Source organism: Trematosphaeria pertusa, assembly GCF_010094035.1.
Source record: "Trematosphaeria pertusa strain CBS 122368 unplaced genomic scaffold BU26scaffold_1, whole genome shotgun sequence".
Lineage (NCBI taxonomy): Eukaryota > Fungi > Ascomycota > Dothideomycetes > Pleosporales > Trematosphaeriaceae > Trematosphaeria > Trematosphaeria pertusa.
The window spans coordinates 318,444-330,657 of record NW_022987212.1 but is presented as its reverse complement, the minus strand read 5'-3'; the positions used below and the strand labels follow the sequence as shown (position 1 = coordinate 330,657).

General features: G+C 57.2%; 3 protein-coding genes across 3 annotated transcripts; 1 reads left to right on the top strand and 2 right to left on the bottom strand.

Annotated features, from left to right (window-relative positions):
* The first annotated feature begins 2,145 nt into the window (after positions 1-2,145).
* Positions 2,146-3,263, top strand: BU26DRAFT_4179 (P-loop containing nucleoside triphosphate hydrolase protein). Its single transcript, XM_033823227.1, has 3 exons — positions 2,146-2,388; positions 2,453-2,776; positions 2,845-3,263. The coding sequence occupies exons 1-3, from the start codon at positions 2,232-2,234 to the stop codon at positions 3,171-3,173; spliced, it is 810 nt and encodes a 269-aa protein (XP_033690613.1). The 5' UTR covers positions 2,146-2,231; the 3' UTR covers positions 3,174-3,263.
* A 5,318-nt stretch (positions 3,264-8,581) lies between these two features.
* Positions 8,582-9,916, bottom strand: BU26DRAFT_557121 (uncharacterized protein; the record flags this gene model as incomplete). The annotated part of the gene is made up of 4 exons (XM_033832422.1): positions 8,582-9,231; positions 9,294-9,458; positions 9,542-9,692; positions 9,773-9,916. The coding sequence occupies 4 exons, from the start codon at positions 9,914-9,916 to the stop codon at positions 8,582-8,584; spliced, it is 1,110 nt and encodes a 369-aa protein (XP_033690612.1).
* Positions 9,917-10,216: 300 nt separating this feature from the next.
* BU26DRAFT_536108 (SIR2-domain-containing protein) lies at positions 10,217-12,111 on the bottom strand. The gene is made up of 3 exons (XM_033831327.1): positions 11,857-12,111; positions 10,767-11,803; positions 10,217-10,717 (listed from the first exon to the last, which is right to left on the bottom strand). The coding sequence occupies exons 1-3, from the start codon at positions 12,077-12,079 to the stop codon at positions 10,502-10,504; spliced, it is 1,476 nt and encodes a 491-aa protein (XP_033690611.1). The 5' UTR covers positions 12,080-12,111; the 3' UTR covers positions 10,217-10,501.
* Between the last annotated feature and the right edge of the window lie 103 nt (positions 12,112-12,214).

Below are 12,214 nucleotides of genomic sequence, written 5' to 3'. Positions count from 1 at the left end.
GCTTCAGAGGGTCCGACCACATGTTGCCAAGCATATACGGGCCTGAGAACCGCTGTGTCCATGGTGCTTGCATGTCACACCGCACTTCGCGGGAGAGGCGTTCGGTTCGCGCATCTACCGGCGTGTAGAGTCTTGGTGATAAGAGCCTTTCAGGGCGCCGTCGATGGAGGGAGCCAATGAGGCCGTTCTCGAGCCTTCAAACGGCTGCGATTCTGAGATTCCGATGGGCTTCAGGGACAGACGGCAGTTGCGTGCATGCCTTCAATTATGTGGTGCCCGACTTATACCAGAGCTATTCTCGGGGGTGTTACCGCAAGCGTGCGGAACTCCGGATATAGATTCCAGTGTGATAGGTGTTGGTGTTGCTCTCTGCGAGAATTATTAACTGGAGATTAAAGAGGCTAGCCCAAGGATTTACCTGCAAGTGCTCGGGACCACCTTGACTATGAAAGCTAGAGTGATGGCTGGATCGTACGACATCTGGAGGTTGGCATGCCTCTCTATCAATACTGCAAAAGTGTAGACAGGCTTTTGTTGTGTACTGCGACTGAGCATGTGGAGACGTCGGAAAGGGGTCGCTATGTGCTTCGGGCTGGCTACGTTTCAAGCCGTGCTATGTGGCAGACGCATAGCCACAGCACAGAAAAGGTCAAGCCTGACAGCGTCTGTAGCAGAACTTGTTGTTCACATGCTCCGTACATATTCGCGTACGTAGCCAGGGCAGCTCAAGCCGAGCTCCTCAGGCATCCGAGTCGATAGATACTCCAAGCAGTCAGGATCCTCAGTCACAGATGACAAGCTGCAGCCGTCGTCACCTTCGTCCCGAGCCTTTGCCGCAATTTGCCCACTCAGGAGGCCGGAGCACTCGCCTCGCCATCGAAATTCGGGATTGTCGTTGGTTGAAACACGCCCCAAGCTGTTGAGGGAGTAGTCTCGCGTGGCCGACGTGGGCGCGACTCGATCCCCTAGACGGTTTGGTACAAGCCTGAACTATATCGTTCGCCCCGGCGCAATGTTGCAACGCTCTTCAGGTAAGAGCAAGACGAAGTGCCGGAGGTGTTGACCGGGACACTGTAGCTGTAGCGGGGCCGGCTTGAGGGTACTGTGGGTGGGACTGGAGTAGCGCATACCGGTACCCGCGTCTCCAGCCTCACTTCTGCAGCGCAGGAGCAGTCTGAGTCTGCGAACGATCAGCCCACGGCTCAACGCATCAAAGGATCGTGCCGCTGCAGCATGGAGCGCGCGAGAGCCGTGGAGAGGCTCGTTTCGGGCTAGTCGCAGAAGCATGGAGGAAGCCTGGAGGACGGCGCCACCAGTGCAGCTGCGATCGTCGCCGCGCCCATAGACTGCGCTGAGCAGACGCCGGACAAGAGACTGTGGTGGTTAGGCGCCTCCCAAAGTGGATGGACAATGGCGTGGACGCGGGTTTGTGTCGTCCGTTGCGGCGTCTCCAGTGTTTGGCAGCCGGGCAATTTCCCTCAGCGCACACAGGCTTGATGCTGCACCGTGAGACGTGTCCGTCCAGGCGTGGACGCTGCGGCGGTGGCCTGGGAGGAACGGAGGAACAAGCAACGAAGACGCGCCGAAGCATACCTAAACGTGCCGCGTCGCACAACGGCTCCTCCAGCGGCAGCCTAGGTATAATTGTGCGCAGCGCGAGAGAACAGCGTAGCCGTGGACTAGCTGCATCGGAACCGGCAGCTTTTGACGCGCCTGCTCAGCTGAGTGCCGCACTGCGCAGTCCACGGGTACTTTCACGGCAGACTCGCTAAGGCACGGGCGTTGGTGAAAAAGCGGGCGCGTTGCCGCAGCTATCAGCTCTCCCCTGAGCATCCGCGCCGGTCGGCCAGGGGCCGCAAAAACACCTGCTGGGCGGCGCGCAGTGACCTCCTCCCGCTCTCCATTCACCACCGCACTGCAACAATTCTCCTCGCCGTCCTGCTCCCTCTCCATTCACCACCCCCGACGCACCGCCACCGCGCCCGCGCCGCTCGTTCGCTGGATGAAGCCCTCCTCAGTGCGGGCATCCAGGCTAAATCCCGCACACACGCGCGCTGAGCGTCCCTCGCCAACCAATTTCGCATGACAACCGGGGAAGATATTCGCCTGCCACTATATTCTCTACCGGCTCTGCCTCGCAAATCTCGCACACCACGCGCACCACCGCTCGCCCCGTTGAAGCTGCGCACGACCCGCCCTCCAAATAACGGCATAGCCGCGTGCCGGCAGTGATGGCCTCTCCCCCAGGCTCGCCGGCCGGCGCAATCCAGAGGCCCATGAGCGCAATGATCCGGCCCAACCGCTCGAGCAGCAGAATGAGCATGAGCAGCAAGCACGGCGGCGGTTCGCGGGCCTCCGACGAGGACTCTAAAACGGCCGTAAAAGTTGGTACGTCTGCGCTCTAAACTCGCGTCCCCGCAGTGCCCCAAAATCTAACCACATTCTAATGCAGCCGTCCGCGTGCGACCGCCGCTCAAGCCCGGAGACCCAGGCTTCGACCTCGTCCCCCAGCGCTTTCGTGGCTCGACCTGCCAGGTCACGTCGTCCTCGAGTCTCGCCGTCGATGCGTCCGGCGGCCGGAAAGTTTTCGTGTTCGACAAGGTCTTCGGCGAGGACGTCGAGCAGGAGGGCGTCTTCGAATACGTGAGCGAGAGCGTCACCTCCTTCGTGCAGGGCTACAATGTCTCCATCCTTGCCTATGGCCAGTCCGGCGCGGGCAAGTCGTACACAATGGGCACCACAGGCCCGCGCGAGCAGAACGACGCAAAGATAATGGGTGAGCTCTCTTCGAGCAGACACTGTGTCGCTGCAGGAATGCGGAGTGGACGCTAACCATGTGAGCAGGCATAGTACCACGCGCGGCAGGCATTCTCTTTGAGAAGCTCGAAGGACCGAACGGTCGGGCCTCAGGAATCCGTGCGCCTTCGCGTTTGTCCGGTCTCAGCGCGGCAAACTTCGCACACAAGTCGTCGAGCAACAAGAACTGGCAGCTGAAGGCCACATATGTAGAGGTAAGACGCGCGCCGCCCGTCTCCGGGAAGACTGCTGACCTCCGCAGATCTACAATGAGCAGCTTCGTGATCTCCTCATCCCCGAACACACGCCTCCACATGAGCGACCCTCCGTGGCAATTCGCGAGGACATCAAGGGTCGCATCCTTCTCACGGGTCTGACGCAGGTTTCAATCAATTCCGTGGAGGATCTTCTGAACGCGCTCAACTTCGGCTCAGCCATTCGACAGACCGATGCAACCGCCGTCAACGCGAAATCGTCCCGTTCCCACGCCGTCTTCAGCTTAAACCTCGTGCACAAGAAGACCTCCACGGCCCCCTTGACGAAACGCGAGAAGCGCATGTCCGTTCCTATCGAGGCTATGTCAGGCAATAGCGAGAACTGGATCACGGTCGACAGCAAGCTCCACTTCGTGGATCTGGCGGGCAGCGAGAGGCTGAAGAATACCCAGGCCCAGGGTGAGAGGGCTAAGGAGGGTATCTCGATCAATGCGGGACTTGCGAGCTTGGGCAAGGTCATCTCTCAGCTCTCATCACGTTCGGCAGGCGCCCACGTGTCGTACCGCGATTCCAAGCTCACCCGCCTGCTGCAAGACTCCCTCGGTGGCAACGCAATCACTTACATGATTGCCTGTGTCAACCCCGCCGAATTCCACTTAAGCGAGACACTGAACACGGTCCAGTACGCACAACGCGCTCGTGCCATTCAGATCAAGCCCCAGATTCAGCAAGTGCACGACGATAGTGACAAGCAGGCGGTCATCGAGCGACTACGTGCCGAGGTGCAATTCCTGCGCGACCAGATCAGGCTTTCTGAGCGGACGGACAGGAAGAAGGCAAACCCGCAGGAACGAGCTGAGCGCCAACAAGAACGCGAAATCGAGCTTCACAATCAGCTGCTCGACATTCAAGAGAACTACAATGCTCTTAGCGGGCGCCACGCGAAGCTGATTTCTGAAATCACCAAAGCTCGCGATGTTAATGACGACTCCGAGACGCCTATGCTTAAGGATGCTATCGGTGACTCAGCGCTAGAGCGATTAAAGCGTTCCAATTCATTCGCTGAAGCGGTCGAATCCGTCGTCCTCGAATATGAGAAGACGATCCAGAGCCTCGAGTCTTCGCTGTCAAATACCAGGTGTTCGCTTTCGGCCAACGAGAGTGAGTTGCTCGAGAAGGAGACCAGAATCGCATTTTTGGAGAGCCAGGCGCAACAACTTCAGGCACGCATTCAGAAAGCCATGGACCGGGAAGCTAGCAACGAGGAGTACGTCAAGACACTGGAGGCTCAGGTCGACAGCTCCGCTTCTGGCATCGAGAGGAACGACACCACGATATCGGATCTGCGCGAGAAGCTCCAGAGGGCCCGCGAGAACGAGTCCAGCTGTGAGGAGTACATTTCAACGCTGGAAGAGCGCCTTGCAGAGAACGAGCAGGAAGCAGAGCTAATGCAGCGGGAGATTGAGCGGCTGAAGCACGTAGTCGAACGACAACGGAGCATCGGCAAACTGGACAATCTCTTATACGAGCTTGATAGCATCCGGCAGACAGAACCCAAGGTCGAGGAAACCTTCGTAAATGGCCATTCTAAGAAGCCCAGCGATCCATTCGTGGAGAAGAGATCATCGGATGGCAGCAGCCGACAATTCAGCACCAATGTCGATGCCATTGCGGAGGAAGACGATGCGGAACGCCCCCGAACCGCGGAGGCGGCCGAACCTCCTACAACAGACGGCGCAGAGGAGCGCGAGGAAGACCGAACCGCGCCAGCTGTATCTAGCAAAGAACTGGCGCCGGAGGAGACTATCGACATGCCGCAAAGCCCCGCTCAAACGAAGTACGTGCAAGATAAGCTAGAGTCGGTCACCCAGGAGTTATTCGATCTCCGCGTCGAGCATGAAGGCACTCTCCACGACTATGATCGGCTTGCAAGCAAGTACCAGGAAGCTCTGCGCACCTTGGCTGCTTTGCAAGATGCCGTGGACGAAGCACGGCACCGAAGACCATCGTTAGCGGAGTCTTCTCGACCGACATCTTTTTTAGCGGACGCGGGGGTGAACGGACTCAAGGTAGAGGATGGACAACCATCATCCTCGCGTACATTATCTGTGGAGTTGTCCTTAGCAGAATCTGGCAATACCTCTACGCCGGAGGAGACGGAGGCAGCAGCCGAGAGCTCTGAACACGACACGGCGGAGCCCAAGTCAAGCACAACAGAACGTGCCAACCCTCTTCAGAACGAGTCTGTTCTGCTCCAAGAACTGGAAGCGCTTAAGAAGCTTAACGCGGAGAAGGAGCAGCGCATGGCCGAGCTTAACCAGAACTACTCAGAACTGCACGAGCAGCATCAAGACACTCTGGATTATGTGGAGGAGCTGAAGAGCGAGGTGACAAAGGCCCAGATGGCGCGTCCAAGCTCACCGACCGCTCATATTATTCGTCGCAAGTCGAGCCAGCAGGTCATGCTTGCAAACGACCGCTCCAACCGGGCTTTTGCCTCTCTTCGTAATATGGCTTTGGAAACTTTCGAAGAGGAGCCTGACACGATTCAGAACTTTGAGCTCAACCTGAATGCCATCATGACCGAACTGCACATGCGGTCGGAGCGCGTGCAGGCCTTGGAGGCCGAGGTTGCGTCTGTCCGCAGGGAAATGGAAAGCAAGATGACGTTGATCAGCGGCCTGACGAAGGAGAGATCGAGCTTGAAGGCGTCGTCGCCGCTCGACATCTCCATTGTGGCAACCATGCAGGACCAGATCAAGCAGAATGAAGAGCAGATCAAGGAGTTGAAGGACTCGCATGCCCAACGGGAGCAGGAGCTCCTAGCAGAGATTGCAAACCTCAAAGCATCTGTGGCGCCCACGGAGTCCTTGGACGAACCTCTTTCTCCGCGACAAATCTCAGCCCCAGTCTCCCGGTCGCTTGATGAGGCGACTGCAAGCGAAGGTGACCATGTTCACCAGTCACAGATCGCCAAACTCCAGGAAGAAGTGGCGCAGTGGCAGTCAAAACACTTGGAAGCGATCGAAGCTACCAAGGCCTCCAAGAAACAACATCTGGACACCGTGCGGGAGTTGGAATCTGCGATGAAGAAATTGGAGACCGAGCACGCCACTCGTATTACTGAGCTGGGGCAGTCCAAGGGTGCTGATGCCGAAGCCAGCCTTGAGGCGGAGAAGGCGAAGCACGCCGAGCTCGTCGCTGCTCTCCAAGCTCAGGTCGATGAGCACAAGGCCACTGCCGTCAGCAACGCCACTCGTCTCGCTGAGCTTGAGGAGTCTCACGCCAACATTCTCAAGCAAGTCGAGGAGGACGCCGAAGCAAGGCAGCTTACAGAGAAGGAACTTGAGACGCACAGATCGCTTGTGTCAAACTTGGAGAAGCAGATCGAAGAGCACAAGACAGCGATCGAGTTCCACGAACAGGGCTTGGAGTCCCTAAAGCAATCTCACACAGCTGAACTTGACAGGCTCACTGCTGAGCTTGAGGCACAGCAAAGCTCTTCGCAAACGCTCCAGGCAGATCTCGTGAAAGCCAAAGAGGCCATGGACAGCCTACTCAAGGGCGTCTCTTCCGCTTTGAACGAGGAGACGGACATGACGAAGATCCAGTCGCAGATACGGTCTTTGGTCGACGAGCGCAAGTCTCTCACGGCCAAGATTGACCAAGCAGTGAACGATCTGCAAGGGGCGAGGAACGAGCTCTCAGATGCCACTAAGACTATTGAGTCATTGAGGGGCAACCTCAAAGAGTTCGAGCTCATCAACGCGGAAACGATCAAGGAGCTCGAGAAGGTCAACGAGAAGGAGCGGAAGAGCTCTCGGCTCGTACAGGAACTGGAGGACCAGCTCAACCAGAACTGGGACCAACACGAGGCTGCCACCAACCGCCTGTCCGCTCTGCAGACCGAGCGCAGTCGGGAGCTTCAGGACGCGATGCACCGCAAAGACGAGCTCGAACGGGAGGTTGAGCAGTCCCGGATCCAGATCGCACTTCTGGAGGTAAGTAGTATGTTTCTCTGCCACCAAGGCTGTGCTGACCTGACCAGTCTCAACTCGTTGACGCCAAGCGCAACTCGAATCGCGAGTCGATCGATCCCCGCGAGAACCTTCAGCGGTCGAATTCCAATAACTCAAATCTCCGCAAGAGCACCTCTCACACTTCGTTGCCTTCGCCTCCCCCAGCCATCCCTCTGCCACCTCTGCCTGGAAGTCCTCCTCCGACCCAGGCCAACGCGCCTTCTCCGCCCACCTCCCGGCACCAGAGCAAGGACATTGCTCAGGCGCAGCTCGTCGAGGACCAGGAAGCCCGTATCCGCACCATCGAGAAGCACCTGTTCGCCGAGAAGCAGCTCACAGCTACTCTCGAAGACGCCCTGACCGACCTGGAATCGTCCAGCCAGAAGACCAAGAACGACCTCGAGTCCTGGAAGAAGAAGTGCTCCGGGCTTGAGGAGGAGCTCAACGTGATGCGGAAAGAGCGCAGCATGGCGCGCCACTCGCTCCAGGCCGTCGAAGAAGAGCGCAACGCGCGCCTCCGCGTGGAAGCCGAGCGTGCTCACCTCGAAGCCCGCATGGCGGCGCTGAACAACAGCAACAAGAAAAAGAAGAAGAGCACGTTAAACTGCTTCTAGGCGTGCGTTCGCCGCACTCTTCTTCGCTGCTCCACAGCGAAACTTTCACTTTCCCCCTTCGTGTATACTTTGCACATGTCTGCTTTTATACCGGCGCTTTTTGGGAAAGGTAAACGCTACATACCCCGATACACTTCACATTTGCTTCGATGCTGGAATTTTGATTCCCCTTTTTTGTTTCACTTTCTTGCCATGTGTTCACGACTTTTTTGCAACGCCAGGCGGTTTAGGGGGCTCCTGCATATAGGCATGTCAACGAGGGATCCTACATCTTCTTCTTCTTGCTCTGTCTTTATGCTTGCGTACGCGCCTCATACCCCATACCCCGTATCCCCCGTTCTTGTTTTACATGTGTACCTAGCCCATTTTAGTCCATGTCCCCCACCTTCATTCTTCTTCTCTAATTTATTTTGTTCTTATTGTTTTAGGTGCGACATGGCGGATATCATTAATTGTGGAGGATAAAATTTGCTCGCGAAGATTCCCCCCAAAATTGCTTCGATATATCTTTATGAGCGAGCATGTGCATGGCTTGATGGATGCAGAGGATAGTGCCCGGAGGCTTCCGGCTGTCTATCTGCAACGATGGCTTTTTGGGGGAGCTTATTTCGTTCGGTTCGTCATGTTTTTAGGAGGTCGGAGCGAGTAGGGGGGGTGTCTGGTTCGGTGAGAGCTGAGACGGAAGGGGGATGGGATGATGATCTCCGACACGGAGCGCTTAGATGGCGAGATAGTTGCAATTCACATACCCCCCCTTTCTTCCTTGCTCTGTTAAGTCTTCCAAGATTGACTCCTTCCCTGCAACGTGATGTGATTGAATTAAACTCCGTGCGAGTCTGCCTGAGGTACGACCCCGTTTCTACTTTCTCTCATGCTGCCCGGTGATAAGCGCTCAGGACACAATCAAGTATATCAAGAGAGCATAGAGGCAGCCTCCTCAACCTTCACACTCCCAAACCAGCGTCTCCCTCCCCGCCCACTGCATAACCGTCCAGCCCTTCTTCCCCCCAAAAGCCCCCGCACTCCAACACACCCACCTATCCTCCTCACCCCGCTGCGTCCCCCCCTCGCCATCCTGCTCCGCCTTCACGACCTTAAGCCCCTCCCTCCGCACCACCAAGAACAAGTCCCGCACAAACTGCGCCGGTATGAAGCCCCTCCACCGCACCCGCACCATATCCCTGGCGCCAAGCCCGTGCCCGAAATCAGGCACTTCGTAGCGCGAGAGGTGCGGGTCGACGCGGTCGGTGGCGCAGAGGCGCGGCGAGCCGAGCGAGAGCAGCGCGAGGTATTCATACAGGGTGAGGGCGTCTTCTTGGGCGTAGAGCGCGGAGAGGTCGGCGACGGCGAGGTTCGGGACGAGTGTCCGCGGGAGCTTTGTAACAGTCGGCTCGAGGGCGTGGATGAAGGGTTGGTGGGTGGAGATGGGTTCCTTGCCCGCCGGCAGCGCTTCGCGCGCCGAGGGATTGAAGTTGTAGAACAGCCACGTTAGACTCTCGTTGAGCACGTTTTTGCACGCCCATTCGAGGCGCGAGAAGCCCTTTTTGCCGTGCACCATGCTGGGCGCGCGGAGGCCGAATTCGACGACTGCCCGCTTGTTAGCTGCCGCTTCGATATATGTGTGTGCGAGGGAGACAGGGCAGACGCACCCCATCGCGCTTTCTGATGCTTCTTCCCCCCGTCCTCGATCGGCTTTCCCTGCAACCCGCAGCGCTCGTACGTTGGGCGATCGAGCTCCAGCCTCAGCACGCCGTCGTGCAGCGCGAACACGTTGTCGACGAGCGGGCGGCCTTCGGAGAGCATCATGATATTTCCTTTGCGGCGCGGCAATCAGCATGCATACAAAGCCTTCTTCTCTAAGAGCCGCTGCCCTGGGAATAGACAATCGCATACCTACCCTTCTTAACATACTCCTCCAAAAACTCCCGCTCCAGTATCTCCCCGAGCTTCATGTACACCCGGGCATACATCCCCCTCGCGACACCATCCTGCTTCTCCAGCTGCGCGCGCACAAGCTCGTATATTTCTTCCGGGAGTATTAAGTCCAACTGCAGCTTTCTATTAGCCAGCCGTCTACTGCTGTAATATGTATGGCATCGGTTTCGTCAGGGGGGCGCGGGCGGCATACCGTGTGCGAGAACGGCTGCGCGTTGAAGGTGGAAAAGGGCTTTTTCTTCGTCGAGACGTTCTGCGGGTCGAGGTAGCTCGGCAGCAGGCTGTGCGAGAAGAAGAATTTCGTGGCGGGTCCGGAGTCGCGGTGGATGTCGAGCATTGCGACGGGAGTGTTTAGCTGGGATGAGAGGGAAGCTTTGAGCGCTGGAGCTTGCATGAGCTTAAGCTTGGGCGGGGGAGGTTGAGGGTGGAGCGGGGCGGAGGATTTGCGAACTCAGCCTTAAAACGCTTGGCCTGGGCTGCCTAACATGTGAAATTATCTTTCGCGCCTTTGGAGGATAGGCGGGTTGACATTATAGCATTTTGTAGGATAGACGCTTTCGCCGTCGTGCTGAAGTATAATGTAACGGAACGGTGAGAGTTAACGCACAGGGAAGAGAGTCTTAGGAGCAGGCAGGCTGTCTGGATAAAATTCGAGTAGTGAATTCTATGCACTCCGGCAGGTCAGAGAAAAGGTCCCCAGACTGCCTCTATAAGGAATATTCACCGTGGTACCGTATCATTTCCCGCCATTCCTCATTATGCCACCTCAACGCCCCAACATAGGTCCGTATAAACAGCTACCCCATGATCAAAGCCGCAGAAGCCTTCAGCTGCGAAATGCCCTCATAAAAATACTCAAAGCCTGTATGAACACCGGAAAAGCTCCTAGAAAATGCCCGCTTGAACGCCATAGATACCGTCGCTAAGACTTGGATTCAGAGTTTTCCGATTGTATCGCTGGACTCCGAACTTTGACACCGTATTTGTGCTCAACTTCGTCGATCGGAAAGACGTCTACCTCCTGACCCTCGGGGATCATTTTGTGCTTGAGGTCCCAGCCTGCCCGGCGGGCAAGCTCCGCCACCACAGCATCACAATCTCCAAGGAGGTTAATGTCGAAGTTAATGTGGTGAATGGGCTAAAGAACATTAGCTGGAATCATGGCCTCGTGACGAGAGTTGACTTACATCGCGCGAAATGTATATCTGCGGGACGTCCCGCGGAAGGAAGTTCGGAACCTCTGACACCGGAGCGACCTTCATGCTCGTGCCCATGACGATGACGAGGTCTACTTTCTCTCTATCGTGGTCCTTCATGCGGTTGAAGAAGTCTGAAGGCAGCGCCTCGCCGAAAAAAGTAATATCAGGCTTCATGATGCCAGGCTGCGGAATGTCGTACGCGCCGTCTGAATCGGAATCGTCGTCGCCAGGCCCGCGCCGCTTCTTGGACCCATTCGAGCTACGTTTCCGCTTCATGCCCGGCTTCTGCGAAGCAATTTCCTGCACGCACCGTGGGCACTCGGCAGGCTTGTGAGAGCGGACCGCATCGAAGATGGATTCGCCAGGGACCTGGTACTTGCACTTCCGACATGTCGCCGTTGCCCAGGAGCCGTGGCACTGGATGAGCTTCTCTCTCCGTATGCCCGCATGCGACTCTACGTTATCGATGTTCTGGGTGTAGTTCGTGAGGAGCTTCTCCTTGTCCTGCAGCAGCCGAATAAACTGGTGCGTCGGCGTCCACTTCTCCAAGTCTGGTATGATGTCGCCGGCAAGCTTGTAGAAGGTTGCGGGGTCTTCGTCGAAATTTTGGATGTCGAAGACTTGCTCTGGCTCTGAGTAGCCCATGTCGAGCAGCTTGGAGTAGAAACCGGTGTTCTTCGAGCGGAAGTCGGGGATGCCGAGGCTCGTGGAAATGCCTGCGCCGGTTATGACCATGATGTTCTTGCGCTCCTGCAGCAGTTTCGCTGCATCGTCAATCGTCTTGTACTGCGGCAGCCGCAGCCGCTTGTTGAGCTCGCGACATACCGCCAGGCCTAACAATTGGTAGAGATCTTCGTCACGAGAGTCGGCCATGAAGGTCGGAATCCTCACGCCGAATGCCGAGAGCAGTTTCCGGGCCGTGTATCTCCCGCTCGTGATGTAGTGCAGTACGAAGCGGTCCTCGCCGACTTGGTGAAGGCGCTGCTTGATCGTGCGCGCTTCCTCGGCGGTGCAGATGTGCTCCCCTGCTTAGGAGTCAATTGCCGACAGTGAAAGGTACACATATCTCAGAACGCACCATCGGAGTACTCAAACGCGTCCACCTCGTCCAAGATCTCCTCGAGCAGCGACGCCGTCTCCCACGCATCGCCATCGTCCGCGTCGTGCTCCACGGACGCGCCGTTCGTCTTCGGCTTCCCATCGTAAGCGCTCTGAACAGCAGGTTCGGCTGTCAGGTCCACGACCGGCGCGGGGACGGCCTCTTGAACCATGACGGGCCCGTTGTGGGCGTAGGCAGCCATGTCTCTGTCGTCTGGCGGTGCGCCGTCGCGAGCGGCAAAAGCATTGGTTGAGTGTCGGAGAGATGGTCGTGGTCCGACGGGCGGCATATAAATGCGCGCTAAGCTGCTTTGGGTAAGGGCGTCCATGCCAATTAC